The sequence below is a fragment of the Antedon mediterranea genome, chromosome 6 (genome assembly GCF_964355755.1).
Source record: "Antedon mediterranea chromosome 6, ecAntMedi1.1, whole genome shotgun sequence".
Lineage (NCBI taxonomy): Eukaryota > Metazoa > Echinodermata > Crinoidea > Comatulida > Antedonidae > Antedon > Antedon mediterranea.
In genome coordinates this window covers 7,397,207-7,424,473 of record NC_092675.1, presented here as the reverse complement: position 1 = coordinate 7,424,473, position 27,267 = coordinate 7,397,207, and the positions used below count along the sequence as shown (strand labels likewise).

Below are 27,267 nucleotides of genomic sequence, written 5' to 3'. Positions count from 1 at the left end.
ATACAAACTTTATATACTGGTGGTGGCGCTATTGCTCCCAAACCCTTCCCATTATGCATCACTCACGCAATTTGCGATAAACCTTATTGGATTTGTGAGGTAATCATAGTCTTTTGTGCCAAATTATATAGTTAGATTATACTTTTTTTCTTTACTTACCTGTTATATCTGTACCTCCACATGCTCCAGCATTTTCTGGCTTCACTGCGTATTCTGTGGCAGAATCAGAAGCAGTTTCTGATCCAACACCTTCATCTTTATCTAGGTCTTCAAGACTTAGCTAAAAAAAAAAATAATGCAATACAATACAGTTAACTTAACAATGAGAACATTTAAGCTGCCTTAATTATTATAACTGACTGACTGTACAGGTGTTACAAACCCAAATACTCACCGTTATTTCATTCAATGGTGGTATATCCATGACTCCTTTCACTTTCATTTCCATATCTGCAATCTTTGGGTTACCTTTACCCACTTTTTTTGCCAGGACTAAGTAGTAACCCTGTCCGAAACGACTCTTCAGAAACAATGATGTACCGCAGCAACATAATTTACCCTGGGAAATGATTGCGATGCGATCACCTAGAATATCCGCTTCATCCATATGATGAGTGGACATAATAATAGTGCGGCCTAGAATAAAATAATTACAAATTCCACTTGGTTAACTCAATGTTTAAAATTCTTTAGTAGATAACTAAATATCTATGCACTTAAGTGTATAAAACAAATTTAAAACAAGAAGAACCATCCTCATGCACTAAAGAAATTTGGATGAGGCCCTCTACAAACGCACAGCAGCAAGCAGTGCACCTACTACCTAGATCAATAGGAGACAATACCCTACTCTTTTCGAATAGAACAGGTTCTTTAACATGCACTGTATGTACACAGCTTAAAGGCCCATCCGAAGGACGAGGCACTGCCAGTAAAACACCAAAATCAATATAGGACATCTTGTTAGCATAATTGACTCATTGGCTAATTTTTTCAATGCAACAATTAATCTTTCCATACTTACCTCGTCGATATTTACTCAGCAAATCCCAAATTTCTCTTCGGGCATACGGGTCAACACCTGCAGTTGGTTCATCTAAGACCACTGTACGTGATCCAGCAACAAAAGCCATAGCAATGGAAAGCTTACGCTTCATACCACCTAGTAAAGTAACAATAAATACATTCAAAGTTTCATAAGACTTAACCTCTATCCACACTATCAAACTAGTTTGACAAAAAAAGTGTGATGTGCCCAAATATGGTAGTGATATGCTTAAATATGGTAGTGCTATTGACATCATCGTGTCCATATATGGGTACATCACATTTTTTTTTTACATAAAGTTTGATAGTGTAGACAGGGCTTAAGAAAGTAGGAAATGATTAGACACAAAATGGAATGGACTCTGAGATTTTGAACTAACTATTCAATTTCAACCTGGAAACTGTATACAAATATAATACAAATTTTACCTGACAGATTTTTAGATAATTCATTTCGTTTGTGCGGCAGACCGATGTCTTGTAAAATCTGTTCCATCTCGATGCGGACGTCATTCTCTGCTCCTTTCAGACGGGCATAAAACCACAGATGTTCAATAACAGACATGCTGTGAAAAAAAAATGAACACCATAAAAATTATGAAAAAAAAGAAGAGAAAAGGAAATGGGTAATGGTAATCATTTTACAACATTATCTACATCAACAGAATTCCAATATTCAATTTAAGAAAAGAAATGTCCAAACAATAATGTTAATATAAAGAGTACAAACATTGAACATGGTTTATCAACCTAAAATAAATGAACACAGGAAAAGAACATAGACAATAACAAAATAAAACAAGATCATTCATACTTATCAAAAAGCACATTATGTTGAGGGCATGTGCCAAGACTTCGTCGAATCTCGGTGATGTCTTTACGGATATCTTTGCCGTAAATATATGCCGATCCACTTGTAGGAGGAAACAGACCTGTTAGGATCGACCTGAAAATAAAACAATTTAAATTACATTAACATTAATTATCGGACTCTTATTACAGAGACAGAATGACAAAATATCATGATATCCATTGGTTATTTTAAATAAAGCTTTTAATAATACAGGTTATGGATTGGGTCTCATCACTAGGACGGCAGTCTTTGTTCAGAAAATTAAAGATCTAAACTAGGTCAAAGCTACACACTTAGCCTGGCCTAAACCTGTGTACTTACACTGGCCCATTGCAGTGAAATACCTTCATGGATGAGTGCTACTAGAGTTTACAAGATCAGATGATCACAGGGTCATTACGTTCACTGTCATACCAACGTTCCCTTAATCTAAACGTTCATATATTTGTCGACGAGTAACAGTAACGACCCATGTGGACGTGGACTTCATTAACGTTGACTCAAATCTAAAAGTCCCTATTGTCAATCATTAAAGTTACGGGAATCAACAGACTTGTCCAATTGGAAATAAAAATATGTCTCAACAAACATATTATAAAACCTAAAAACTGTAAACATATTTATGTCATGTGAAAAAGGAATTAGATAATTGTTAAATTAATTACAGTAGATAGTTTCCCAATAACATTATTTCCATACATATAACTTACATTGTTGTAGTTTTACCAGCACCATTGTGGCCAAGGAATGATGTGATTTGACCTTCATAGAAATTCAGATTTAAGCCATCTACAGCAACCTTCTTCCCTAGCTTGTAGACCTTGACAAGGTTTCTGATTGAAACGCCTAAAGTAAGATGCTCTGGGTCACGTTCAAATTTTGTGGGGTCATCTAAAAAAACAAAAAAATATTCAAAAATGATTAAGTACAATAAAAAACGAACCTAAACTAAAACAAACAGTAGCCATGAAAAAAATGCATTTGGATCACTATTTATTTTGCTCTATGTTTGCATTGAGAACTTCTTTATCAGGTTTTAGTCAAAAATGCAGAATAAAAATAAAATAAATAAAATACTCACTGTCTGACAATGTTCCAAGTTCACATGACTCACTAGTGTCCACATTTTCACTTATTCCAAACCAGTAGTGTTTAGTGAAAGGAAAGTACCATTCACGAGGCATGCCATACTGACCTTTATTGAAAAACAAGACAATCACAATGAAAGCACTCAGAAACTGAGTGAAGTACGTGGCAAAATATTACCACAGAGGGCACATGTTGATATTTCGCCTTATGTTTAAAAAATGCAAATTTTTCTTCTTTTTATTTGTGTAGTTAATAAACCGATTTTCTTTAATTTCAATAAGCATGTTCTGTTAAAGTATATATCTATTTACACTGAAAAATTCAGAATGAACTTTAAAATTGTAGGCGCTATCGTGCTAAAAAAAAAAATAAAGCAAGTACTTATACTCTGCAAAATAGACACGTTTCTCGTTCGCGAGGTCACCGTCAGTTTGACCTTTTAGTGGATATACAAAGGTAAACAAACACAGCGAGGTATGTTAAAGCATGGGAGAACCGAGAGCCTTTTGATGGAATGGCATGGTAAGGATGTTTATTTTCTAAACTTATGTTTTATATTCACTGTGGAATCATTTGGGAATTTGGTTCGGAATCATTGACTTTATTTAGGCCGTCTAATGTCTTAGAAGAATGATGGTCTAGGCCTCTAGCTAATCTAGCCTAGTTAGAGGCTATGTACGTACATACATAGTAGCAGGGCCTAGCCCGTCCAGTGAAAGTGTCATTGATAATACTGTCAGATGGGTAGGTGATGCTGCTGCTAGATGATAAAGACTGTGTAGTTGTCCGGATAGGTAGTGGTAGTATTAGTTGGTTTTATATTTTCCTAGTAATAACATAAATATTGTACAGTAAACTCAAGGATTGGTTTAATACTGAAATCATTATGTTATATCACATTGATGTTACAATACTGTACTGATGCTGTTCGTAGTTGTGATTATTATAGAGAGTTTATATACTTGTATGAATTACAAATTATCCCCCTAATGGTGATGTCCCCTGAATAGTTAGTAGTAGTGTTAAAACATATAGTGCCCTCCATTCAATTTATTGGAAAGTGTCCCTTGAATAGAGGTGTCCCAAAGGAGGCGTTCTACTGTATTATATTTGGATTACATGTAATGATTTGGAATTAATTGTGTATTGATGGCGCTGCATAGTCATTCTGTAATTGGAATACAGGTGACACTGTCCGTGCGTAAGCGAAGCGGGGTTTATGTTCGTTGTGTTTCAGGCTCTCGCTATGTTATAGTTCTGATATATTTAATCTTCAGAATTATAAATGGTCTTGACGCTATAGAATGCAGAAAGTTTTTTACATTTGTTGATTGTCATAGAACTAGAGGTCATGAATACAAGTTATATATAAAAACAAGTTTAGGCTTCCAGGAAGTTTTCCTTCAGTTGTAGAGTTGTGGACTCGTGGAATAGCTTACCATCTAATGTTGTAAAAGCACCAAATTTAAATCTATTCAAGTCACTCCTCAATGATCATTGGAAGTCCCTTGACTGCAAGTTTACTTTTTCACATTTATAAACACTTTGGAACATTATGTGTACACCCGGAGCCCTAAGCACCTATATTTTGGTCATAAGAAGACAGGAAGGGTCATATAAGCTATATTTAGCTTTCTAACTGACCCATAACATCAAGCAAGTATCAAGCAAGTATATAAGACTGTGCAGGTTCTTTTGTTCGTTGTGTTAATATTGCTATGTTCTTATTTTGTAAGTACTAAGCTTAACTTATATATGTATAAGCAACTGATTTAAAATATGTTAACTATAATCATGCTTACAATTAATGAAACTTGCATTTACAATATTTATCTTAGATTCAGAGGTATAATAGTCAGGAGTTATCACGAGTTGATGCTGTGTCATACGTTTGGTGTTGTATAACTTGAGGTACTATTATATTTTGATTGTTCGTTGTTGGATTGGTGCATTATTTACTTATTGATATAATTGACTGTTAGATACAGTGGTTGTTATTTGTTTATTCATATTTTGCAGGGCTTGAATTCTTGTACTTTAAATGATTTGTATAATGATTTGATGCTGGAGTACAATACGAAACTAATAAATCGGATAGAAGGAAAGAATCAAAGTGTATTCTCCTTTTTTTGTTTTGAACCACGACATACACATTATTATATAATTATATACAAAACAAAGTGTATGGCTATAAATTAATAGCAATTTATTTTATAAAATTGGGCACAAAGTGAAAACTAACCTGGAAACACAGCTTCGATATACCAGACTAGAAGCAAGTAGATGCCAGTGTCCACCCACATCATGATGATAGACTGTAGGAAGCCATATCCACCCTCACCAGTTATTGGGCTTTCAGCAATGTTAGACCACTGCACACCAGTACCTTGGATCTCATAGTAAGCTAAGTAAGTTGTTCCATAACCAAATGCAATGGTATTACAAAGAGACTGTAATAAAGATAGAGAAAGCCAATGACAAATAATTAATGATTTATGACTATTAAAGGAATAATATATATATTGGTATTTTTATTTAAAAATGCATATATAGTATAAAAACATATGAAATAAATGTGCTTTGTATCTAAAATATTACATTATATTAAGAATGGACCACTCAGCCATTAATCAATAGTTAGTATATAATAATATCTCTTCTTGAAAGTTAGAAGACTGACTGCTATGAAAACAATAAGAAACAATGTATGAAGGTGCATAAAACTTCCTCATAATAAGTACGAAAGTGGTATTCTGTAGATGTCATAATCGGAACAGCCTTAATAATAAAATATCAAAATAATAGAAACATAAGGCGTCACTTACAACAGCGTACTTTGCTCCTGTTGACATATACTCATCCCATGAGTACGCCATACTATACGGTACATACGTAAAGAAGTAAATGACTGCACCGCACGCAGCTGCTAGGTTGGCACGTGAAAAGAACACGCTTATGAGAAAGCATAGTGATATAGTTGAAATACTGAAGGACGAGAAGAAGAACAGCAGAACTGTTGGGTCACTGTAGAGCAATAGTTGTCCTTGCTGTAGACAAAAAAAATTATTTTGTTATTATTAATATTATTATTAAAAATTTAATACAATAAAACATTCAAAAGTAAAATTTGACCCCGTCAAGGTCAATGAATATTTAAAATTAACACGTATAAAGATTTGAACCCATTATGGGGTCATTCTCAAGCTCAATTATCAAGATTCTACAATAATGTGTTTGTAAGCTTAAGGCAGCTGTGGCTTGCCATAGTCAAAATAACATTACACTATACAGATTTTTATGGCATACATAGTATAATATAATACAATGTGTTTGAAAGTTTAAGGCAGCTGTGGCCTGCCATAGTAACAAAATTGAATTTTCGTTCTAACAAACATAGCTATCAAAGTCATCTACAAATAGTACTACTAAAATCATTCAAACTTTAAATGCAGGGAGAATTTTTTGTAATAATCTAAGACGTGAAAACAAAGTCATACCTTGATTACAAAAATAAGTAAAAGTGAACTGATAAACATGACGCTAAAGGCATTGATCATCCAGGCCACCCAGTGAACCCCGTTGCTCAAACCCATCACTTTCATAACCTCCTTCAAGCGATTCTCTTTCTCATACACGATGCTCTTTATGATCATGGCAACGGAATAAACCCATGAGATGATCATCCACAGTGGGAGGGCACCAGACAGTTCAAATACAAACCTGTGAACAAAATAAACATGTTTTGTATTTAAGTATTATCACTAATAACGTTCAATTCAAGTGTATTTTAGAATTGTACTTACATTAAATTTTTGAAGTTAAGAAATGATATAGACATAATAAGTAATATAATATACTGTATATATAATTCATATTTTCATTTTATCATAGACAATCCTACCAAACAAAATGTCTAGCTTTCATAAATGTATGTTCTAAACTATTTGGAGAATTTATGGTTTCCAAGAGAAAATTTACTGGAACTCAAAATAGCTGAATCTTATATAAACGAATACTATACAATTTGGAAACACGTAAAACGTTTTGCAATTTTTTAAGCAGTTTGCAAAAATGTTTTTTATCAAACTCAGGTTTATTTTAATTTTATTATGCTGTCGGAAGTTTGGCAACATTATTCACGACATCACCTTAAACACTCGGTGTCAATCAAGGACTTACGAATGTTGGAAAAGCTCTCTAAAAAATCCGTAAAAGCAGAAGCTGAAACTGCTTAAAAATTAAACAACTATACTTACAAATCATCAATGTAACAGGGATAAGGGAACTGTTGTATATATATGCCTGCACCGGTTTCTTCAACACCTGTAGATGCCTTAATGATACCATGTTCAACCATGTCCTGAATATACACAAAGCCACTCTGAATATACTTCAAGTCAAATGATATACCACCTCTCGGACCGGGTGACCAATACCTTTATATAATATAATAATTCATATTTGTATTAAGATTTGGTGAGCCACTTTACAATGATTCATTTCGCTTTCTGGTTAACTGTTTTTTTTTAATTTTGATTTTTTTTCTTTTTGTTCTTTTCTGACGGAATAAATGAAATAAAAATTGTAAATACAACTCTACACAATGGTAATGAGAATAAGAGTAGGCGATACAAAGATAATATTATGATTTAGTTAATTCAAATTATCAAATGAAGTATTATTGAATAATTAAACTGCCTAATAGACCAAAATGAAATCATATATAACTGTACGTCTAAACAAATCTAAAAATCAAATTTGTAGATATTCATTTCACCTGCCACCTGAAAGTATAAACCTTTCTAACACATGGGATATATTGCATGCAAGTCTGCAGTATGTCTATGTATCGCATCAATCCAAACTCCTCTCTCCATCATTTGTTGATGGTTGTTGGTTAGATTGTCCAACATAGAATCTGTATCCATCCTTAGCGGATGTGTAAATGGTCTTAAGGAATAACATTCTATATTTTTATTATCGTTATACCGCTCGTCTGTGTAAATTGGCCTTTAACACATGATGGCAAGGTTGACATATTTTGCTGCACTATTCTAAGTATTTTCGTTTTACAACTTTCTATATTCTTTCTTCCTCAAATGTTCCTTTTATTATGGATGCTTTACCTGTCCATAAGGTACTTAGTTTTTTCAACTCTATCCGAGTCCATTCTTATTTTGTATTTTACATGTTTTGGTATTGTGTTACCGGCATCTTCCATTTCTAAAAATATAATGCCTAAAAAAAAGAAAAAGTACACTCAAGTATTTGACTTTCTGACTTTAAAACTAGAGTATCATTCCTTTCATGGAGAGGCAGTATGGCGCAGTATGTTGGACGTTGGACTACTGATCGTGAGATCGAGGTTCGAATCCAACTCTCACTGCATTGCTTGTATCTGTAGGCAAGATACTTTACTTAATTGCCCGGTTAGATCAACACACAATTTTGCGCTGATTACTAGCTGCATTATGGGAGTATGTTTCCATACATGTTTGATCCAAAATGACTGGGGTAATAATGTTCAGCGCTTAGAGGTTTCACAACATTGTTATTTCCAAAAAATTAAAATACAGTGGCAGCCAAAAGCTGAAATAAAGTGTCTTTTACAATTAAAAATTAGATAAATAAATACAATATTACAATATATATATTACAAATACTCATGGCATGTACTAATAAAAAACAAAAATATATTAAAAAACATAATAATAAAAATCAAGACACTGGACAAAACAACGACATTCGCTAATACAAAAATATTTATGTAAAATATAATTGTTATACACTATTCACAATTTATGAATTAAAAAGTAACCAAAGAACATCATAGTTTCCTAAATAAAAAGAGGGGTACATACACACCTGCCCAGAATGACTGGTTTGTCAATAGCTCTGTTGCAATGTTAACCAACTTTTCTTCTGATTCAACAGCTTTGAATCTGTCAATGTTAATACACTGTTGAATTAAACAAACAAAAATATATTTCAAAAGAAAAAATTCTTCTAAATATGTGTCCTCTTAGAAGAGTATAGATTAAATTGTCTAAACCTTCAGGGTCACAATTGGCATTATTGTTATTGGTATAGGTAGGTTACAAAACTGTTATTGGTCATTGATGGACAAGGGCGTGTGGCGCATTGTGTTGGACGTTCGAATACTGATTGTGAGATCGAGGTTCGAATCCAACTCTCGCCGCATTGCTTGTATCCTTATAGACTAGTCCAGATAGTCATATTTCCACTCATGTAGGCATTTCGTGTTAAAAGCGAATAAACATGTGTTTTAGGGTAATTTTGGGGTGCTGAATTCAAATTTGCTGTTTACCCGGTTCAATTTTTAGATCTTCACCCTTAAAATGTGAAAAACAAAATGGCCGCTATTTCAGACTTATTTTTGCTTATAACTTGACTTTTAAGTGACGTAGCAAGTTAAAAATGGTGTCTATACCTATGTTTATGTTTGTGATAGTAAAGATTCCAACTATATATTGTTATTAAAGTTGCAAATATTCTATTTCAGCCGCCATGTTGAAATCCAAGATGGCCGCCATTTTAAACGTATTTTGGCTTATAACTTGACTTTTAATTAACATAGCAAGTTAAAAATAGTTTCTATACCTATGTTTGTGATACTGAGGATTCCAAATATATTGTTATTAAAGTTGTAAATATTCTATTTCAGCCTCCATGTTGGAGTTCAAGATGGTCGCCATTTAAAACATATTTTGGCTTATAACTTGACATATAAGTAACATAGTAGGTTAGAAATGATGTCTATACAGTACCTATGTTTGTGATACTGAGGATTCCAAATATATTGTTATTAAAGTTGTAAATATTCTATTTCAGTCGCCATGTTGGAATTCAAGATGGTCGCCATTTAAAACGTATTTTGGCTTATAACTTGACATAAAAGTAACATTTTTAGAAATGATGTCTATACAGTACCTATGTTTGTGATACTGAGGATTCCAAATATATTGTTATTAAAGTTGTAAACAGCCGCCATGTTGAAATCAAAGATGGCGCCTATTTTAGACACACACACACACACACAGGGTAGTAACAAAGTGCGAGGCAAACAAACAAATGAAAAACTCACAAAGGGATTGTTCTTTATGTGTAAAATATTTTAAAACGAGATAGATGATAATGATGATCATTGTCAAGTGTTTAGAAAAATATAAGAAAATTAATGAAAAAAGGAGGTAATACGGAATTCATAAATGTAAAAATGTTACTGATGACATTTGGAATTAACAAAAATGTGTTAAATAATATGATTTAATGACATGAGATAATAGGAATGTGAATAAAAGTAGCGTTTGCGCCACAAAAGAGAAAAAAAAATATATATATATACAGTATATAAACATCACAGAATAAATTCTAATCCGCCCGATATAATGAAATTTAATTAATTAGAAAAAATAAAAATGACGAAGCCTGTGAGAATGAGAAAAAGCCCTCTCCGAGATTCAAACCCGGAACCTTCTGCTTGATATGCAGATCTTCTAACCATTAGACCTGGGGTTTTCATTGTATTGTTCCAATTCGATTGTGTGAGGCAGCGAGGCACACCAAGTATAAGTGTGAGGCAAGCGAGGCATATAGTTTACAATTTCAAAAAGGTGCGAGGCATAGTTTACAATTTCAAAAAGGTGCGAGGCATTTCTTAACGTGCTATTATGCTATATTATAGGCCTAATAATCAATTATTTATATTTTTAAAATAGGCCTAGCGTATCGAAATAGATTCGTGTATACACTCATCATGCTATGTTGTTTATTTTTATGTAACGATTGTTTTTTTCATTAAAGTCATATCGTGGCTGGTATAAGTTGACTACAATGTTCAAATTGTTTGTTCATAATGATAATGAAAGAGTTGGTCAAATAGATTTCACAGAATCAATTCAATACAACAACAACGTATTTATATCAAAACATTTCTCGGAATAGAAATAGATTGTAAAATTGTTAAAAAAACAAACATGTTAAATGTATACAAACAACAATTGATAAATACATCAGTATAATAATAATATATAAATTGAGAAAACTGCTAAAAAGTAGTGTATAATTTATTTATTTATGCATTGATATTACCATATATTAATGATTGTTGTGACATTTGGGGTAACACTTATAAAAGTACAGTACAAAATGTTTACAAAAAAAAGGTACTGTAATTTATAAAATTATCAATAGTGTACAGTAAGATGATAGCATAAGCCATAGTAGTAAATGATACTGGATACCAGAGGAAGTAGAGGTTTCGTTTTGAGGTTTTTTTCATCTACAGTATTATATATAATGCCTTCAATTCAGAATAAGGAAATAGAATTAACTAGCTTCACGGCCAAAATGATAATAGAGGACTAAAACAAAGTGGAATGCGTCAATTTCTCATGCATTTATTGGTGAAAAACACATTTAATCTCAATATATTTGTTAATTTGTCAATAAAAATGCTGTAATATGTTACTGCTGATGCTGTTCTGTTTTCAAAGAATAATAATCGATCCTAAATTTTGGGAAATGATAAAATGATGCCTCGCATTTTTTGATGATGGTAAAACGATGCCTCGCATAAATTTCTGACTTGCCTTGCTTTTGCGCATATCCTAGGCCTGTTGTGCATGTAGTTCTCTGTGCCCTGGGGACCTGTGAACACCTGCACATAGCCGCCTTAGCCCATTAAACAATTATTATGCAATAAACATTAAGCTATGCTTTGCAATTAGTGGTAATATGTAGGCCTACACACATAAATATAAGTTTAATTTATAGTATAATAATTAGATATCAAATTAATAGTTTTCATACAATAATATCGTGGATTTATATAGCGCCTAATGTTGTGAAACATTATTACCCCAGTCTATTGGATCAAACGTGTATGGAAACATCCAAAATTGAAATGACACATGAAATAAATGATGTCATATTGCAGTTTTTGGTATAACAAGTGAGCATCTTCATCTGCAATCAAAGTTGCTATTTCATTGCCAGAGTTTTACCTGTTTGGTGACCAAGTCAACAACATTTTGGCTTATATTATAATGCTGTTTCCAAGATTCATCAAACATAAAGGACATTATATTGTGCCAACAAGGATGAAGAACCATCAGTTAAAGATACTGCATATCAACGGTATTCAAAGGGTTTGGGTAATTTTCTAACTTGCCATCACTACCGGTGCCCGGTAAACAAGCTTTGTTCTTATGTCATCCACACCAGCATTTGTTATAAATCTTTATGAAATTGAAATAATTTGAAATGGTGAATAAATTGATAATTGGTACTTAATTACAGTATTTAAATTTCTACAACAAGCAGTATTTAACTTCCTTGGCAAAAAATTTCAGGAAATGGAATCGAAACTTTGAATGCAGATGGAGCATTAAATCTATTAGGGGCCTACTATTACTTTGCCATCATTAAAAAAATATTTTAAGACAGAAGAAGCAATATAGTGGAAAATCTGTAGTTAAAGAAAACACTGGGGAGCAAATGGCAACATCTTCAATGGCATTTCGAATGAGAAACGATCTGTACTTGCAAAGAAACAAAGATATGAATTATATGAATGAATTCGAAACATGCATCTTTTGTTCAGTCCAAAATTAACAAGACATCTGATTAATAATAATTAATAGTAATTCACTTACAGTAGGTGGTCTATAAGTAAAACCAACCGTTCGGCCATTTTTAATTTATGCTAATGAACCCACTTCACGATGTCTGATTTTGGTAAACATTGGATATGATGTTAATTTGGACCATATCAACCAGACAAAACAAAAACAAATTATGTTGCAATTTGTTCTAGGTTTAACCATACTTTTACTGGACTATAGGTAGAAACTATTTTTAACTTGCTATGTTAATTAAAAGTCAAGTTATAAGCCAAAATACGTTTAAAATGGCGGCCATCTTGGATTTCAACATGGCGGCTGAAATAGAATATTTTCAACTTTAATAACAATATAATTGGAATCTTCACTATCACAAACATAGGTATAGACACCATTTTTAACTTGCTACGTCACTTAAAAAGTCAAGTTATAAGCCAAAATAAGTCTGAAATGGTGGCCATTTTGTTTTTCACATTTTAAGGGTGAAGATCTAAAAATTGAGTCGGGTAAACAGCAAATTTGAATTCAGCACCCCAAAATTACCCTAAAACACATGTTTATTCGCTTTTAGCACAAAATGCCTACAGCATTTCATTTTTTTTCAAATCTGGACTAGTCTATTAGTCTATTAGTGTTTTGATTATTACAATCTTTTCATTGGTTGAATACCTGTATATTACAACCTTTCGTTTTTAATACATGCCACTGACAGTTATTCTGATCAAAAAATGTTTTCATGCATCCGTCATAAAACAATTTATATTGAAAACATATAACAGTACTTGAGAATCTTTCGAAGAAATGAAAATGCTCTATAGGGGGTTAACAAAAGGGGTGTAATGTATTAGGCCTTGAAGAAATTAAATTCTGATTACTTTTAAATAATTCAATACTCAAACAGCTACAATAATAGTACAATGCCTTACTTTTAGAATCTTGATTGTAGTATTTGCAGCATAATCCAATTCATCTAGTATTTGTTCCCACTCAGTAGTGTTAAATGATTCAATTTCACTTATTGTTGATGCTATGTCTCCATCCGTCTGATTGGCTACATTTTTGTATGCCTCTTCTAGAGCAGTTCTCACGACAGGATTTTGCAATTGTTTCTAAATTCATAAAAAAAACACCAAATCATTAAACTCTTACTAAAAAGAAGTTTTCCTAAAACCTGTTAAACATCTAAAGGTCTGTCTACACTATCAAACTAGTATGACAAAATATGTGTGACATGCCCAAATATGGTAGTGATACTATGCCCAAATATGGTAGTAATATGACATTATTATGTCCATATATGCAGTTTTATAGAAACTAGTCATTAAAAAATAAAACAGAATGCATGCATTGTAAACCAGTTTTTCTTAATCTTGCTGAAAATTAAAACTTCAAAACTGGACATCATTGGTGTTTGATTTTGAGAAAGTTAAAAATATCAATCTATTGATTGGCTGTTATACTAACCTCAAGCTGACCTAACTGACCATCAGGGCTAATAAGGTTGTGTAAGGTCGGTGAATAAGCTAGCCATTTCTCTGCAAGATCATTCACCATCCACAGTGTATCAAATGGTTCCTGAGCCTAAATGAAAACGATAGCAAGAAAATAGTAACGAAATAGTAGAAAATATGCGTTAATTAAGCATGGTGAGGAGGACGATTATACATTTTGACTTAATCTACTAATAAAACCGTATTTTAAGACATTATCTCTGCTAAAGGGAATATGAAAAGTACGGTTTCTTGGGTTGTTGCCACCATGATGTTGTTAGATCTTCTACAAAAAGAGTAACCATGATCTATTGTTATTATCTGTAAGTCAGGGCCATAGCAACCAGTACGGTTGGTAAGGTTTCAATCTGACCACTTTTTTACAAGGTCTTTGAGAACACTCTTGCTTTGTCTTTTATTGTTGCAACCATCGTACCATTTTATTTCTCTTGGCTACAACACTGTGAGTACATTAGTGTGAGATACCAAAACTGTGCAGAAAAAACACAAAGTTTTTCCAGAAGAAATACCAGCTAATTGACAATAGTTGTAGTTGTTAGGGGTGGAATCTACCATGTAAATTACACAAACCAACAGTGGTGTTGGTAGTCTATGAGTGAGATACCTACCTTATAGACTCTACATATGCAATTATTCCCAATTTGGACACCCTTTGAAAGGAAAATGGAACAGATGCCCTAGCGGGCCGTACAAATTTCTCTCACGCACGTCCTCATATTACTTTTGCTTTCCATGGAAATTATTATATTATTATGTTTTGTAAAGAATTATTAATATTTTTTATCTAAAAGAAAAATCGGATACTGAAAATGTTTCGAGCTCAAATATACCTTCTTGATAATCGATTTTGTGGCATTATTATCAGGTGTATACAAAACCTCTCCAACCAAGAGTGGTTTCAACATCCTCATCAGTATCACAACACAAGGATCAGTTGAATCCTCAAGCAGATCCAATGGACACCCATCTATGAAGAAAATACAGCAATAATAAACTCATCAACGATTTAGTATTAAGCTCTGTCCACACTATCAAACTAGTTTGACAAAAAAGGTGTGATGTGCTCAAATATGGTAGTGATATGACATCATTGTGTTAATTTTCCACTTGTTTTGTGAACAAAATAAAGTTATCTTATCGTTATAATGGGCATATCACATTTGTTTGTCACACAAATGTAGAAATAATATAATATAAACATATAATAATGTAGACAGAGCTTTACCTTACTCTTACTTTACCATATTTTTAATATATAATGTATATACAGTACTGTACAAATGTTTATACATATGTTAAGCATGCATTTCTTTTTGTGTCGCTACATATTTATTAGTGTTGATCATATAAACTTATTTAAATAAATATTATTTTAAAAGTGTATACAGTATACTTGTTGACTTTGTCGGAGCCTAACTCTAAAAAAAATACCACTATTCTACTATAGAAACGTTGAAAATGATATTAAACTCCAAATTTAAATAGAGCTGTACATTGTACAGGTTGGAATATCTAAATATCTTTTATAGATCAAATCAATAGTGTTTGAGATACATAACATACACCACATAAACTAGATTTTAAAAAGTAGAATCTAATTATTAAATACACAGCAAGACCTGGAGGCTAAATTCTCGCATTTCCTCCTTCGAGGGCGAGTAAGATAATTACCATAATTATCAAGGGCATTGCTGAAGTTGAACGAGCTTAAACTGCAGCTATCTTCCGGAGATTGCGCATTGCCTGATACTCTGCTCTCTCCACCATCCAGTCCCCCTTCATGTTGCGCGTCCACTTTACCCTTCAATAGGTCATTGTCACCACTTCCACCGCACACAAGTGTCTGTACATCTTTGTTGCTCAGCTGGTCTTGTATGTCTTGGATGTAGCTCTCTATACTTTTAAGATCTTGAATCTAATAAACAATAAAAAAAGGGGGAAAAGTAGGGAAGAAAAATGTATTAAGCAAGCAAGGAAGAAGCTACGATGTTGATTAGAAGGGCGGATGGTATATGTTAGGGCGTCCTCCATTTACCAGAAAAAAATCAGGATGTCCCCGGTTTTCCGTAGTGTTTAAACATATATTACAATATTACTTGTTAGTTTGAAAAGAAATATGGCACTGAATAGGTGTCCCAAAGGAGTTTTACTGTAGTAAATGCACTAATAATTTAAATACATCATATATTAAAATTGCACAATATCCCCGGTTTTCCATAGTGTATGAACATATATTACACTATTACTTGTTTTAACAGGAATAATGGCCCTGAATAGAGGTTTCACAAAGGAGGAGTTCTAATCATTAAAATACATCATATTAAAATGGCCCAATTTACTGAATCTGAAACTGACAAACCTCTCTTGCGACGTCTGTAAGTTCATCAATAAGCCGACGAGCAGATTCGGTATCCGTAACATTAAACTATAAAAAAATGTAAAAGGATATAGAATTAGAAATGTACTGTATATGTGTGGATTATATGATTTCCTATGAAATGTGTAAATAGATATGGTTTTGAATTTGAATAACACATTTAGGCCCAACCCTTTATCTCTAGGGAAAAAATGTTTACAGAAAAAAACCAATAGATTGGAAAATGAAATTTTGTATTCAAAGTGAAAATTTGAAATTTATGCTTTCAATGTCGTAGACACGCTGTATTTTACACATATTCTGTATGCCATAAAAAAGTTAAGTGTTGCATAATGCGTTTTGTAATTAGATATTAATTGCCAAAAGGCTACTTGGCCGAATCCTAAAAATGTTGTGGATTCCTTGTTGATGTTGGAGTGTACAGAGGATAGGTCTATATAGTTTGAATAGTTTAATACTATATAAAGTATATGTGCCAAAATATCATTGAGATGAACAACATATTGAGCACTGCTTCAGTAGGTCTATTGTACATTGGTACCCACTCTAAATAACAGTAACATATCAAATTACTCTACTTAAAGTTATTATTAACAAACATTAATATAAAAAATGCACTGTAGATTTAAGTATACTGTACCACATTAAAATTTAACCACAAGTAACTACAATTCAAGTTTAATAGCGTTGTGGTTTATCTTATGTTCCTGGTTAAATTGTTATCTAAGCCACTATTTAACCAACAGATTACATTAGGAAATGCAGACAAACAGGATATGTCTATCTTGTGAATCTCAATGATCTTTGTGTTTTTTTATCTTGCTGTTTTGTCAATAATTTGTATATAAAATGAAAGAAATAAATTTTTATATAAATTAAATAATTGTGGAGTAGCTTTGCATCAGGGTGTAGAGTATTTGGTCAGATGAAATGAACCCAATTATAAAGACTATGGTAGTTTATTTATTGCACATGATGGCAATATACCCTGTCTTTCATTTTGGGATAGTATAAATCAAATTTCATTTGTACCTTGTCAACAAATGACAATAAATACTATCATATCGTATCGTAAAAGATGGTAATTTATCAGGCCGTGACGGTTGTGGAATGTGTACACACCGTCACGTCACAGTCTGTTAATTACCGTCTACTTTGTCTACCAGCCTTGAAATAAAAGCTTACTACTGTAATTGGACCAGGATATGTCCATGGATGTACCATGAAAATAAAGATTATAATTTGAGTGAGAATTTATCTTAATCAGGATTGCCAGTACATTAAACACAAAATCGTATAGGTCTATTTTAAAAATATACTGTAGTATGATGGGCTCAGCAACAGCATTCAGCTTTTTCTTTAAAATAATTAGACATTGAAAAAAATCTAAACTTACAAGTTTTAGCAGAGTGGTTGCATTAACCTGTTCGCTAACTGCTCGAGAAAGTTCATCTAACTGAGCGTCCGTCAAATTACACAATGAGTCACTGAGCGTCTGCAATGATGCGGGATCAGTAACGTCCACATAATTACGCAGCGCGGTTGTATTGCACACGATAGGCCTCATTAGACTGCCCTCAGACAGAAGTTGCAACTAGAGAAAAAAAAAACAAGTATATTATTATTTTGTAACTATCATTGTAACAGATGATCATACCCTAACGTTTGTTGTCAAACTTATTTTGGTTTCCATCTATATTTTACTTTTGTACAATTTATATTTTGACTTACATTTATTATATTTTGTGTGTGGAAAATTAATAAACAAAGTAACAATACATTTATTAAGTCTAATGCACTTATTATGTTTTAAGTAACAATGTAAAAACAACCAATAATTTCAGAATAATAAAATAGGCAACAGAATTGAGATATAGACAAAAAACTTTTTTGCAGTAAAAATTTCTATCCACAAAAATATAAATTGAAATATTTCACACAATATGAATATATAAGGACTCGTTTAATGCTTTGAATTGTTGTTATTATTGTTATTTAAATAAATAAAATTAATAAAATCATTTTGATGGAATAAACAATTCTCAGTGACTCTTACCTCTTGCAAAGAGGTTGTTGAATCTAGCAAAGTGTTGGTTGCTCCTTCAGACAGTGAAATGTTTTGGTCTAAAAATGTTTTCAACTTTGTAGGATCATTGATCACACTGCTTAAAGGAAAATCACCTGAAAACAAAGAGATTTAAATATTAAAACACATGTCATTGTAATTATTTTCAAATCTAAAAAAATCACACTCTAACATTTCAAACCATTATTGAAAATAATGGTTTGAACTGTAACATCCATAGTTACTAAAACTAGAGAGGCAACTAGAAAACAGAGATAGAGGTTGTGTGAATTTGCAAGGACTACTCAAAATAATTCTATAAAACATATTTAAAAAAATAATAATTTGATAAATTGATAATTTAAAATATTACAAAAACCAAATAAAATACAGTGAAGTTTTAATAAAATGAATTATACACATTAATAGCAATGATTTTTTTGTAAATATCTATCTTAATATTCACACAAATTAGAAGGAATATATATTTAAGCAATACAGCCAACTCCTATTCAGGGGACATGCTATTTTGGGTATTGAATGTGCCAATACGAGTTCTACTGCACATATTTACCAATGTCAGTTACTCCAGCATCCTGTAATTGTTTGGTTATTTTTTCTAACTGTTCAGGATCAAGACTTGAATATGATGACGGATCAAAGTTAGATGGACTTAAATTCCCAGCCTGCAACAAACCAATGAATGTTATCATTATTTTGACCATTATGTAGAGTGAAACTCTAAACTTTATATTTCAAGGTGTTAATGGTACTTGTATTAAAAAATATATAAAATGGATATAGTAGCTAGTACCCATATTTAGGGATTGAACTTCAGGAGCCAGAAAAGTGTCCTCTTTTATGGGGATGGGGTTAACTCTTAAATACCTCTTTTATGGGGATGGGGTTAACTCTTAAATAACAGTGTGTCCAAGGCAAGGTTACTGGGGATTCTAATGTATTATACAATATAAGAATACATATTCAATGTTTGCAATATTAGAATTGTAACATGTCAAACTTAAACAATGGAAATTCCCATTACTTTCTCTAGTCTGGTATTGAATAAATAAAAAGTTGATTTAATTGTATGAGTAAATTGTGAGGGAAACCGGAACCAAGCCAATAAACGACTACATTAAATCTCAATTCATTATTAACTAATCCTCTATTATTTACATTGGCTATTGTCAATATTTTAATACTCTATTTATAAGCTGCCACTATGCATACTTACTCCACCAATAATTTGACTCCAATCAAGATTTTGAACAATATCTTCTCCGAGTTTATTCCAATCGTCGGTAGTAAGAACGCAGAGTTCATTTTTTGTTTCCGCCAGGAGAGTAGGATCAGAAATATCCAAAAGAGTCTGAAGAGCAGTAGCATTGCATGCTATAGTTTTGTATTCTCCACTCCCAATTATATCAATCATCTGCACAAATAAAAATTGGAAAAAGAATGGAAAAAACATACAAGGCATCATCTTTAGTTTATAAAGCCAAGTCTCCTTGTGGATGGGTCTAGATATTTTTTAGGCCGAAGAGAAAAGCAGAGAGTAGGGAAAAGGTTTATAGTAATATATAACACATATAATAACATGAGACATCCTTAAATACAAATGCCGGCTTTTGAAAATTCTGTGCTATCTTTTAACACTAGCAGGTCTGAAAATTTTACTAAAAAGCAGTCCAAAATTGAGACCGTGGTCCAGATTGCCTCCACATTTGAATGGAGTGATCCTTGACCACATATCTATCTGTATTTTCATTTTGGTAAATATCTTGTAATTATTTTTTGAGTAATCCTGCTAACAAACAAACACACAAACTCACGTGATCGACTACACATACCTCCTCGGCGGAGGTAAAATATCAATTAAAATATTTGTTTGTTGCACACAATATTATTGTAAAGTCTTTTAAAACTATTTTAGTAGAACTGAACCCCTTGTGTAGGTTACAGTACATCTAGTCTAGCCCTTTATGACCCATCTCCCACTAAATTCCACCCCCGCTGTTCACCTCAATGCACTAAAATGTAGTAAATCGACCTATGTAGCTAGGTAAATCCCACCAGATTTGGTTTCAGATGTCATCAAATATAATAGTATCCATCTCTTGATCTCTTTCTTCTAGTATGCTGTTCTAATAGTCTTAATTCTATCAATATGTATTTGTATTGTAAAGCTCTGTCTCACTATCAAACTTTATATGACAAAAAAATGTGATGTTCCCATATATGGACATGATAATGTTATATCACTACCATATTTGGGCATAATGTTCCACTACCATATTTGGGCACATCACACTTCTTGTCAAACTAGTTTGGTAAGTGTAGACAGAGCTTCAACTACTGTGAATTGTTTGTGTAGGTTTATTGAACTACAACTTTACTTTATGGTACAATGAATTTGTTTTTTAAATTATAAAAGCACCATATAAAACCACTATCCTATCACAAATGCAATCAAAGGAAACTAGATAATGCCAATTGACATATAGGAGATGGCAAATACACATGCCAGGTAATGTTGTATAAACAGTACAAGAGTGATACTATAGGGACTTTACGAAACACAAAGGGAAGTGATAGGACGGTGCTCATGAATAATTTATGCACGAGCTTTAACAAAGTTGGCGGAGCTTAGCATGAAATTCTGTCATTTTAACTTTTTGAGAAAAGTTGCCATTTTCCCATTTACAGAGAACGACTAGAAATAATGTACTGTATATAACCTTAAATATACTTCAAATTTTCAAAACTCTAAATAATATTTCAACTTCTACTTTTAATTTTTTAATGAAATAATATTTGTATTGGGTTAAAATGGCTGTGTTAAAAGCAGCGTTTGAATGCGAGGTCCTAGTTAGGAAGGACTATGCTCTAACACCAGAGCCCAAGTGATTCAGAAGGGCCTCGCGCCACGCGACAGTAGAGGGATTGAAGAGATATACTGTGTCTTTTCACAACAAGGGTGCGTAACTAATAAAACGGTTATGGTGACTGTATATGATTTTACACTCTAGCGAACACAGGATAATTGTCTTCGTCCCCTAACCTTTGTTTTTTGTGAAGTCCCTATTATAAAACATAACACTAAAAATTATCGCATCACATTGCCTAACAATATTCCATAGTTTACATACACATGCATGGTACAGTATTCCCCCAGTGCATGTAAGCTGCAGAGTTCTGCTAATAGTGTGAAAGGTTTATATTTCAAACTTTATTTGTTCTTATGAAATGCCTTACAGCATCTTATTATGAGTGGAAATATGACTATTGGACCAGTCTATTAACCTTCTTCACAATAATCATAAATAAAATTGTAAATACAGTAAATTGTATAATGGCTTGTCTCATTTATTGGGGATATGTTTGATATCATTATTCAAACTTATCAGTAGACACTGCAGTAAAAGAATGTTTGTATAGCCTATAACATTATATACACAAAGTACCTAAAATCAGAGTATACACGTAGACCAACAGGATTTGACTGCCGTCAGTATTAAATAAGTATTTATTCAGAAAGATAAGCTATCTCTGAATAAATAATATCAAACATTAATCAAAGTTATTGATAAACTGTAACAAGATTAATAATTTCCAACTGAATTTCTAAATTTGATATATTATAGTACTGTATGTTTATTTTTTCATTTAAATCATCATTCTCGGTACTGTATCTATAAATTGTCCAAAAATAAATTCTCGCAATCCGTATCCATAGGCCATAAGTCGAATGTTAACCTTAACATATTATACAGACACCACATGTGATACAGATGTGACACGATTACAGAATTTGCCTGATACCAGATAGGTAATGCCAGTTCAAGTGTACTTTTACATTTCTAATAGCAATCATAACAATTAAAGTGAAACTTATCAGTATCACATGTATTAAGACACATTTTTAAACTGTTTTACATATTGCGTTACATCCTGTTTCACATTATTTTAACTGCTATTAAGTGAACACCTTCAAGGCCGAACAAAGTGTCCACTTAACAGGAGTGTCTCCAGAATAGAGGTTGTAAAAAGATATATTTCCCTTTATTCATTTCAAGCAAAAGTATACACTGAATAGGTGTCTATTGTAGGTTCTACTGTATATCTTATAAAAAACATAACAATGGCAACATCAAAGACCTATGTATTATTATACACAACCTTTTTATAGAGATAACCTAAATTGAATTGTGTTGATATCATATTTCTAATTGTATGTGCCTTGAATTTAATGAATATTTTAGCTCTATAAATTATTTATGTGTAAAGCTACACACCAGACTAATAACTTCTTGCGTTCAATGTGGATAACAGTGCATATCAAGCTTGAAATATTAATGTGTTAATTAATACAAGAATCAGATTGAACATTATGCTGATTTAATTTTCATTAATAATAATATTCTTTAAAAAAACAACTTTAAGCTCTGTCTGGACTATAGTTTGACAAAAAAAGTGTGATATGCCCAAATATGGTAATGATATGACATCATCATGTCCATATATGGGCACATCACATTTTTTTTTTGTTACATAAAGTTTGATAGTGTAGACATAGCTTTAGTGTGGGCATATTTATGGAAACTATCGTAACATAGTTTACGAGTTGTCACAATAAGGAATTTTGAGGATTGTACGTTTGTGTTTTATTTTTAGTTTGAATAAATTTACAATAGATTCAGGACGACCCAATTAATTCTTACACAGAAGAATTAGTTTCCATTGAGGGGTTGTTATATTATGGAGTGACTTTTAGGTTTTAAGATTGTATGCAGATGTCTGCATTCGAAATCGTCAACAGAAATTTTTTATTTAATGTTGTAGCTGTAGCTGTTGTGTCAAAAAGTCATACATTAAAGCTCAGCTACAGGCATGAATTTTAAATATAATATTTGGTTAATTGTACATAAATCAAATATTTGTAACAGAAATCAAGACGAAAAAACATGAATTTCCCTTAGTATGATCAAATACAAAATTTGGCAAAAATTCTTCCATAAAAACCAGGAAGACTTTTTTTCAGTAGTTAGGTAGTTTAACCTAATGTAATAACATGTCTGGTGAGTCTCTAGATGGTGAAAAAAGATTGTGGATATACGGTGGATAATGTTTGCTATAGCATAAAAATAAAAATCTGAAGTTGAATAAAAATATCAGAAATGTAATATTCAAGTTATATTATCTGTATTTAGTCATCTGATAACATTTTTTACCACACTGTTTATTTTTCATAGCTTTTTAAAATGCCTCTCTATTTACAAAATTTGTGTACAAAAGAATAGAGATTTTACTGTGTAATTTGAACTATCCCCCCACTGATAAGAAAGTGCTTATTTTCAACAAGCTAGTGTAACACAAATAAAATCTCAAAAATTATGAAACATAGGGGAAACTATAGATCAAAAATTATTGGAATGTATAATCACGGAGGAAAAAATAAATTATTTTTTCCTCCATGGTATAATCAATAGAAATTTTTTGCCTGCACCTGGCCTTTAAAACTTTTGTTGGGTTGCTGACTCTTGTCCATTTCGAAATATTAAAAAAGACCAAATTATTAAATATTCATCAATAAAAAATGAATTAATAAAGTTGTTATTCATTAATTTGTCAGTTGTTAAAATGGAATTATACAAGTCCTAATTATCTGACGAGGAAATTAAGAAATAAATTGGGTAAGACATGAAAGTCAAGTATCTGTCTATACTATCAAACGTGATGTGATAAAAAATTGTGTTGTGCCCAGATATGATAGTGATATGCACAAATATGGTAGTGATATGATATTATCGTGTCCATATCACATTTTGTTGTCCCACAAAGTTTGATATTGTAGACAGAGCTTAAGAAATTACATTAATTAAATCAATACAGTACTTTAAAAGATAGTATTAACTTACCTGTTGAGGTGTTATGGGAGAATTTAACAGTGCATCAGCTACTTCAGGTGTTAGGTTCAAATCTGACATTAGTTGGTTTTTGACATCAGTTGGGTCCTTTAAGTACTCGGCCAAAGATTTGTCTGCAATGGATAGAAAAGAAGGAAAAATGCTTTATGTATTTATTAAACAGAAAAACTGCAATATTATCAGGTAATATAGCACACTGTTGAGGCCTTATTGGCAACAGAAGCTCTACAGCAGGACTCCTTGGCAGAATCAAGCTCTGTGTTGTTATTTGTGTGGCAAAATTAATAAAATAAATGAAATAAAACAGTAAAAATAATTTGTTTGTAGTTTTATAATAGCTAATGTGAGATAAACAAGGCCATATACATGGCTGCAGTTGCAGGCTCAAATTTTAGTTAGTGTTTAATGACCGACCAATATAGTGAGCTGTAGAGTCGCGTTGCATTTGACTAAAAAGAATTTTACTGCAAAGGTGTTTACTAAACTTGAACTGCCGCTGTGGAAAAGGAACATGATGTATCAAACATGCTAGTCTGGGTTCCAGAGGGAGTTTTGTCTTAATATTAGTTAAAAGATAAATATTTTGGCACAGATGGCGTTTCATACGTATACTACTTGATTTTGGATACTCCGTCTGGGGAAACACGCACAAGTCACGTGGTTTGACACCAAGAATTCTTGGTGCATACGATTATCCGGTTGACTAGTTTCAGCTGCATGCGATTGGCTACTCACTCGTACACCGTGTAAATATTCATATTTCAGAATTTCAAAGACTCAACAACTAAGATGATGCGCATGCGCTATGTTACGTTTAGACAATGTGTACTTGGGTACATTTATGAAAGTTCTGAAGGCTAGAAATTATTTTATATGCCTAGTAGTCTGGTAAACATTTGATGGGATCTTTGAAACATGAAAACTCGTCTTGATATATGATAGGCTAGCTTCTCCGCAAATCAAACATTGAATGGATCATTTATTATGCGGAGATAATTTTGATTTAATTCCCACCGAGACCCTGTCCTGTCCTGTGTGGTGGTGTAGCCCTCTTGTCTGCCGGACTTCATTGGCGTTTTATTTGGCAGGTCATACGTGCGAGTTGAGTAGGACCTACGAAAGAGGCCTAGGCCAAGGACTAAACAATTAATAAACAAAACAACTTGGCATTACTATTTTATATTTCAACAGTCTCGATCGTACATTAAGCACTGGTAGGCCTACGTACTCGATCTCTTTCATTTTGAAACAAAATGATCATTGGTTGATTCGAAATTCATATTTACATACCGCCCGCCCCATATAGCCAAATACGGTATGATAACCTACGTCATTCTTATCGTATATTTGCGGTCTGCAAATCGATTTCTATACGTGTTTCACAAGTCTGTATTTTCAGACAAAAATCGCGGTCAAAATAAAAACAAATAAATAAAAAAAAAGATAATACAGACTTGGGGCAAGTCTACAAACATGCATGATACTTATTATTTCAACTTGCAGTATATGTCATATCTTGTTAAGTTGGTAAGTAAGTGTTGACTTATAAAATACATTCCATGGCAGACAAAGACTATATGAATGCCAATCGTTTTGGCGAATCGTTGAACGCTTCAAATGTTATGCTGTCTTCAGGAAATCAATTTTATTGTGAAATCAGAAACTTGGCAAATTTTACCGAAGATTCTAGGATGATAGCCAAAAACCAAACATGATTAATTTAGAAAAATCACTGTTTTATCCTCGAAAATCAGAAAAACTGAATTTGTAGACTTTGTGGCTACTTATATTGTATTTTAAGTGTAAACAAAAGACTTGGTTGTATGATATTTTTATGATATTTTTACTGTATGTTGTGATTAAAGGGACCATATGTATTAAGAGACCATAATAAATATTCTACTGCAGGAATACAATGGTTCTAAGCGCTTTACACACAAAAATGATCCATAAAATATCCTAAAAAAGCCACAAAAAAAAAAAGCAGAGGAACCATTTACACCACCCGTTCTCAAGCAGTTTACTGCAGTAACTATTGTTTACTTTTAACCTGTTTGCATTAGATATAAGATTTCATAAACACAAGTATCATACACTGTTTATTGTAGTGACTACCTCATAAACTATAGCATAATCATATACTATTACTATTGAAGTAAAAAATATAGTTTACTGCAGTAACTGTAGAATAATTTTGACATGGTCCCTAAAGTATTCCCATAATGATGACATTCATCTTTTGTCAGAGTAAGGCAAACATCTGACGAAATTCATCCAATTTGTACAGTATAATTTTTCACAAATTGATTGTAAAATTGTGTTTGTTTAATGTTAACCATGTATGGTTTTGATGATGATTTTTGACTATGATTATATACATAATACTAACTGTATACAGTTGGTATTATATAAATTAAATACTGTACCACAGGCACAGAACAAATTCTAAACTGCCCGGTGATATACTGAAAATGTATTAAATAATTTGAAACGATACGATGAGAAAATCTGTTAGAATCTCGGTTGGGGCAACATTTCTTATTCTCACAGATTTCCTCATCTTATCATTTCAAATTAATTTATATAAACACAAAAGGCAAAGAACATTAATTCTAAACCACCCGGTGATATACTAAAAATGTAATAATAATATTTTATATTCAGAAATATTCTTACAATACAGGAAAAGTGATACATCACTTGACGACTCTCAAATTCAGAAAATGCAAACATTGACTGTAAATTCAGTAA

At 32.3% G+C, this 27,267-nt stretch overlaps 1 protein-coding gene across 1 annotated transcript in view; it reads right to left on the bottom strand.

The window, feature by feature from the left end:
- Nucleotides 1-27,267, bottom strand: part of LOC140051949 (phospholipid-transporting ATPase ABCA1-like) — a 54,545-nt gene that overhangs the window by 18,748 nt on the left and 8,530 nt on the right. Inside the window, exons 6-28 of the mRNA XM_072097304.1 lie at nucleotides 24,508-24,629; nucleotides 19,824-20,021; nucleotides 19,161-19,272; nucleotides 18,578-18,702; nucleotides 17,918-18,115; nucleotides 16,504-16,569; nucleotides 15,816-16,059; nucleotides 14,975-15,111; nucleotides 14,098-14,214; nucleotides 13,560-13,742; nucleotides 8,855-8,948; nucleotides 8,116-8,227; nucleotides 7,246-7,425; nucleotides 6,487-6,709; nucleotides 5,815-6,036; nucleotides 5,232-5,439; nucleotides 2,982-3,095; nucleotides 2,611-2,791; nucleotides 1,862-1,993; nucleotides 1,477-1,613; nucleotides 1,025-1,162; nucleotides 395-636; nucleotides 160-280 (exon numbers count right to left, since the gene is read on the bottom strand). Of these exons, the coding sequence (XP_071953405.1) occupies nucleotides 160-280; nucleotides 395-636; nucleotides 1,025-1,162; nucleotides 1,477-1,613; nucleotides 1,862-1,993; nucleotides 2,611-2,791; nucleotides 2,982-3,095; nucleotides 5,232-5,439; nucleotides 5,815-6,036; nucleotides 6,487-6,709; nucleotides 7,246-7,425; nucleotides 8,116-8,227; nucleotides 8,855-8,948; nucleotides 13,560-13,742; nucleotides 14,098-14,214; nucleotides 14,975-15,111; nucleotides 15,816-16,059; nucleotides 16,504-16,569; nucleotides 17,918-18,115; nucleotides 18,578-18,702; nucleotides 19,161-19,272; nucleotides 19,824-20,021; nucleotides 24,508-24,629 (3,606 nt within the window). The remainder of the gene's footprint in view (nucleotides 1-159; nucleotides 281-394; nucleotides 637-1,024; nucleotides 1,163-1,476; nucleotides 1,614-1,861; nucleotides 1,994-2,610; nucleotides 2,792-2,981; nucleotides 3,096-5,231; nucleotides 5,440-5,814; nucleotides 6,037-6,486; nucleotides 6,710-7,245; nucleotides 7,426-8,115; nucleotides 8,228-8,854; nucleotides 8,949-13,559; nucleotides 13,743-14,097; nucleotides 14,215-14,974; nucleotides 15,112-15,815; nucleotides 16,060-16,503; nucleotides 16,570-17,917; nucleotides 18,116-18,577; nucleotides 18,703-19,160; nucleotides 19,273-19,823; nucleotides 20,022-24,507; nucleotides 24,630-27,267) is intronic.